The 5,858-nt window shown below is 30.5% G+C and overlaps 1 protein-coding gene across 1 annotated transcript; it reads right to left on the bottom strand.

The window, feature by feature from the left end:
* Positions 1-4,331: 4,331 nt before the first annotated feature.
* Positions 4,332-5,417, bottom strand: LOC113380867 (death-associated inhibitor of apoptosis 1-like). The gene has a single exon (XM_026619931.1). It carries the CDS (start codon positions 5,415-5,417, stop codon positions 4,332-4,334), a length of 1,086 nt encoding a protein of 361 aa, XP_026475716.1.
* Positions 5,418-5,858: the final 441 nt, after the last annotated feature.

Consider the following 5,858-nt stretch of genomic DNA (forward strand, 5'->3'; position numbering starts at 1 on the left):
ATCATTGTAACGGATGGCAAAGTTAAGATGGAAATTGATAATCGGATAATAGATTTTGGATGCTACTTTGTATGGCACAGATCTTAACCCCATGCTTTTTCAAATGCATTAAAATATATTGAATAGAAGCACAAGACCTGAAAGCATAGAAGCAGAAATTTTGAAAGAAAAATTCATAAAAGTGAATAAAAAATGATTAGTGTTAATAAAACTGTAATGAAAATAATAAACAGAGGAGCAAAAGGAAATCATTGATTTGTTGTGCTCTCATATACGATGGACCTGTTTTCGGCCAAACTACTATTAATTATCATTATATTGAATTTGAAATATTGGGAACAGTAACAAATATTAAAACTTTAACATTGATGAAATTTGTGCACGCTATACAAAAAAGGCAGATAAACTATTTTAAATACATTTAGATAATTCTTTTCTGTGATTTTTGTTATTAATTATATTTCATGTTAAATTTGTTCAATTATTAGTTACATATAATTAATATTATCACTAACTTAATTTCAAAAATAATTCATCAAAATTATTGTAACATAAATAGTAACAATATTGTAATTTTTGTAAAATTATGATTTTGAATTGGAATATATTAATACATATAACCTTATTATTTTATAATGTCTATTTATTTGTGGTATTACAAAGCGTAGAGTATTATAATTATTAATATTAAACATTCTTAAATAAGCAAATGGTTATTGCATCCTACAACGTCGTCTTCTCATAATACCACACCCGTCCGGGTGGTTTCATAATAACACACCCACCAGTGTGTTAGTCAAAACACACTCGACCGGTGTGTTAGTCAAAACACACCCGACCGGTGTGTTAGTCAAAACACGCCAAAAAGTAGATCAAAAGTGACTACATACAAATATCACCCCTTTTCGTGTTATTGTACGCGACATACGTTTGCAGTGAGATGGTACAATTTTCAAGAAGTATATATATAAAGTAAATACTATTTAAATTGTAATATTTATTTATACTGTGGTATTTAATGAAGATATTCAAATGAACAAACATTTATTCATTCAGGGGTCGCCAATGTATCTAGAAATAAACAATGGTATCAAAATTACTGGAGATTTACTAGTAGATTTACTCACCTCACAACGAGAGCTAAATAGCCATATTCTCTAATCTGTATAATTGGTCGAGAGATTCAGGAGAGATCATCAAATTTCAAAATTTTCATTTCACATTTTGAATCAGACACAATTTCTGTTAGAATAGTCGTTACCATAAAATTATGCAGAATTAGAACAAAACCATTTCTCACTCTTTGTATATAAATTAAATATTTGTGGTAATAAATGAATTAAATTATAATTTATAATTAATTAATTTGAAACTAATTGAAAATTCGTAATTCATTTTTTTTTTACTAACAATCTAAAACAATTTCTCACTTTGTATATAAATTAAATATTTATGTTTCTTGAATATAAATTACTGAAAAAAATGTAAATTGAAGAAAATTAGTAATTTGAAACTAATTGAAGGTTATAATTTGAAATTCGTATCGTTGCAGCTCGTCAATGAGAAATTTTTACAAGTCAAGTTTTTTCTACTAATACAATAATCTTAACAAAATTTTTCACTCTTTGTAAATAAATCAAATATTCGTGTTTCTTGAATATAGTACTTACTGAAAAAAAAATGAAGTAAATTAATGATTTTAAACTAAATTAAATTATTAATTGAAAATCCGTATTGTTTCTCCTCGTCAATGAGAAATTTTACAAGCCAAGTTTTTTTTTTTACTAACACAATAATCTGAAACAATTATTCTCACTCTGTATATAAATTAAATATTCATGTTTCTTGAATAGTAATTACTGGAAAAAAATGTAAGTTGAAGTAAATTAATTCGAAACTAATTGAAGTCAATAATTAAAATTTTATATCATTTTCATCGTCAATGAAAAATTTTACAAGCCAAGTTTTTTTTTTTTACTAACAATCTGAAACAATTTCTCATTCTAAATATAAATTAAATATTTATGTTTCTTGAATATAGTAATTACTGAAAAAAAGCAGAAAAAAGATTATAAAGAGTACCGAAAAAAACAATTGTAATAGATTTTGATCCTAAAATTTTAGGATTCGGACAGTGCTAATGCACAAAAAATAATCCTGTCCTGTGGATTTAATTGTTTTTTAAACGTGATTATTAATAATTTTATCATAACTAGGATAGCATCAATCATTATTGTACATTAATAAATGAGTTCATTGTTCTATTAATGTTTAAAAAGTTATTGTGAATTTCTATTCATACACAAGAAAGCAAAAAATTTATAAGACGAAACATGTTATTTTCCTTTCAATTGAGGAAAAATTCCTGGTACTTAAATACTTTCAATATATTACCAGTAAAATATAGAAAGCAATCTTCATGATCAGCAATTGTTTAAAATGTTCACCTTATGACAATTTCTCAAAAATTAAGAAATTGAATTAAAATGTTATAATCATAATTTTACCTCATGTAAAATTAACCACTCAACATATTAATTTTTTGGAGAAAAATATATTATGTTGAGTGGTTAACTTAATCGGCATTGATGTATATTTCATCAGTTTATGATACCAAAAATAAAGAAAGTAATCTTCATGATCAGTAATTGTTTTAAATGTTCACTTTATGACAATTTATTAAAAATCAAGAAATTGAATTAAAATGTTATAATCATAATTTTACCTCATGTAGAATTCAACCACTCAACATACTAAGTTTTTGGAGAAAAAGATATATTATGCTGAGTGGTTAACTCGATTGGCATATGTTTCCATTGATGTATATTTCATCAGTCTATGATACCAAAAAACAGAAAGTAATCTTGATCAGCAATTGTTTGAAATTGAAATCCCAATATGCAATTTTATACGTACTATGTTTAGTATGCATACATATTTTGTATGATCGATCCCTCATATCAGACACTTCTATCTGATAGAAAAATGATCTAAGAAAAACAATCCCAAATTGTAATCTAGGGAGTAGTAATAATATACCCTATTTTCAATTTTTACTATTGGCTTGGTTTTCAATGATATGCATTAAATTGATGAATTAAATAATCGTGTGTAAATATAAATGGTCAAAATCTAATTTGAATGAACTAGAAATGAAATATGATAAACACCACTGTTTGATGTAGATGCAGAAACACCCCTTTTCACAAAGTTATCATTGATCCCTTTTGTAGTTTCTGTTGTAAATATAGTTATAGTACAAATAAATGAATAAATAAATAGCTATAACAAAAATTTATAAATTGCTCTAGTACAACAACTAGATGTTAAAAATGCTCGGAATACGACGATGACTAAAATAATACTGTTGAAAGTGCTTCAATTTCTGAAATCGAAATTACTATATTGTATTGATAAATACCTTTTTTCACCAAGTTACCATACAACTCGTTTGTAGTTTGTTTGTTGTAAATATAGTTATAGCACAAATAAATAACTATAACAAATTTATAAATTGCTTTAGTACAACTAAATGTTGTAAATGCTCGGAATATAACGACTAAAAGAATATACTGAAATTTTTTAAATCGAAGTTACTATATACCGTATAGATAAGTGATAAATAGTTTCCGGATTAAATAATTGTCAAGTGATTTTAATACCTCTAGTTTTTTTTTTACAAGAAAGATCCAGAAAATAATCTTAAATAATCGAAAACAAGGTATTTCATTTGTACAAATGTATGATTTGAAAACCAAATTTGAATTTATATTCAATTAAGTGATTGAATATATGAAATATGTAAAACCATAAAAATTCGGAATTTTCCAAAATTAATTACTTCGAGCATCGAAATTCGACTCCCACAACGCGACTAAACAAAACTCAATAAATAAAATGTGAAATAAATAATACATAATGCAGATGCAATAAAATAAGTTTATAAAGATAAACGTAAATATATATGAAACACATGTTGTTTTAAACAACACACATTCACAATTGAGAACGAATGAATCATTTCGATTGAGATTGCATCCAGGGCATCACACAAACTACTATTTAATATTTTAATTATTATGCTCTCTGTATCTACTATTAGTGCATCATTTTACAAGTGCATTATATTTTTTAGTAAAACCTTCATAATAGTAATATAGCTTGGAAAACATAAATGTTACTTTATTTTTATATACACGGTGAATTTGTTGGAAAAATGGACTATATAATAAAAATATATTTCTTCAAGCCGATCCCCGACCATCAAAAGCCTGAGATCGGCTCTGATCGAAGGTTGGTTTGAATTAAAAAATATATTTCTATTATATAGTCTAAGAGAAAAATACTCTCATAACTCCTGTGTATGGCCTTTGGCAAACTGGGCATGCTTTTACTGACAGCGAACACTTTATACAGGACACGACATGGCCACAAGGAACAAAAACAGCATTCTTTTCTTCCATATAACAAATCTTACACAATTTGTCCTCCGACACTGGAGTTGTGGATGCCATGGTATCGTTCTTTTCCACGACAGGCTCAGGAGTGACACTGTCTGCTTTGGGTTCGGCAACACTCACAATGCTTGGGGTTGTTTCCAAGGCTTGGGCTTCGTTTGCGGTTAGTATGGCAGTCATTGTGGCTGCAACTTTGCTGATGAACTCTTTGCCCTTGATGAGTTGCACGTATACACATGTTGGGAACCATCGTGCGTGCTGTTCCCAAGGAGCATCCTCGGGTTCCCAGTCTTTTAAACCACCACCACAGTGGAAACAGAGGGTACGGTCTTCGTGGCCTGTGTAGAAGAAGCCTGCTTCACTTAGTTCACCTGGACGTTGCTTTAAACTGCTCGGCCATTGGGAGTAAGATCTTAAGCGTGCTGCTTCAGTGGCGTACTGAGGGTATTCAGGACCCTTGGTGACAGGTAGGCCTAGGTTTTGGTTTTCTGGAACGGCATTGGGACGTATGGTTAAAGGCCCGCATACGTCGTAGCTCGGTCCGGGTCTTGGGGACGTGCTCGGAGGGTCTATTGGCACGTTTCCTACAGGCCTGTTGCGTAGGAATGGACAATTAGGAGCCCAACGTTGATGGTCGATGGAGGGGTCGTCACCTTGTTCCCATCTGTCAATTTCAACTTTGCAGAACTCGCATCTGACCCTGTCGTCGACTTTCATGTAGTAAAAACCCAATTTGACTAGCACGGAGGGGCTTATGAAGCTCACTGGCCATCTTTCGAATGTTTTCAGTCGGTCCGCTTCGATTTTCATGTCAAGATTTTCATCGTCGCCATTGTCGGGGACATCAATGTCCGCGGATTGACTCCTTTCATCGACAGTTTTTGTAACTGTTTCAGACTTTAGATTGATTATATCGTATACTTCGGGTCTTGTATCGATTGTTGTATTGTTTGGAGGCATTTGTAATGCGTTTAGAGACTGTTTTGATGCACTTTTATTGTTAAAAACATCGAACACTGCGCGTGACGCAATAACTTTGTTACACTTTAGCCTTGTTTATTTATATTATAATGGGCTTTGCTCATAGACCTTATACAATACATGGACTGCTAGTTGAGCGCATAAAAAGTGTCAAAAGATGTTCTATGGTATGAGAGCATACGAGGGTAATTTTGCGGCCGAGATATGTCAAATACGAACACGAGCTTTACCGAGATTAGTCGAATGCACTCGATCGCTTAAATTTTACAGTTACTTGGGTTCACGAGATGTTTGATCGCTCGGGTTTTTAAACTAAAAGAGGTTAAAAATATACCTGTTGTAAAATTGTTAAAAGTAAAATGTCTTCTAAAATGTGTTTGGTCTGTGGTAAAGTTCCTGATTGCAGTAAAACCTGTTCTG

Source organism: Ctenocephalides felis, unplaced genomic scaffold (genome assembly GCF_003426905.1).
Source record: "Ctenocephalides felis isolate EL2017-DRISC unplaced genomic scaffold, ASM342690v1 CF-g0.4_SCAFFOLD_02433, whole genome shotgun sequence".
NCBI classification, from domain to species: Eukaryota; Metazoa; Arthropoda; class Insecta; order Siphonaptera; family Pulicidae; genus Ctenocephalides; species Ctenocephalides felis.

Excerpts from the sequence above, each read along its gene's own strand:
- LOC113380867 (XM_026619931.1), bottom strand. The coding sequence starts at position 5,417 with ATGCCTCCAAACAATACAACAATCGATACAAGACCCGAAGTATACGAT.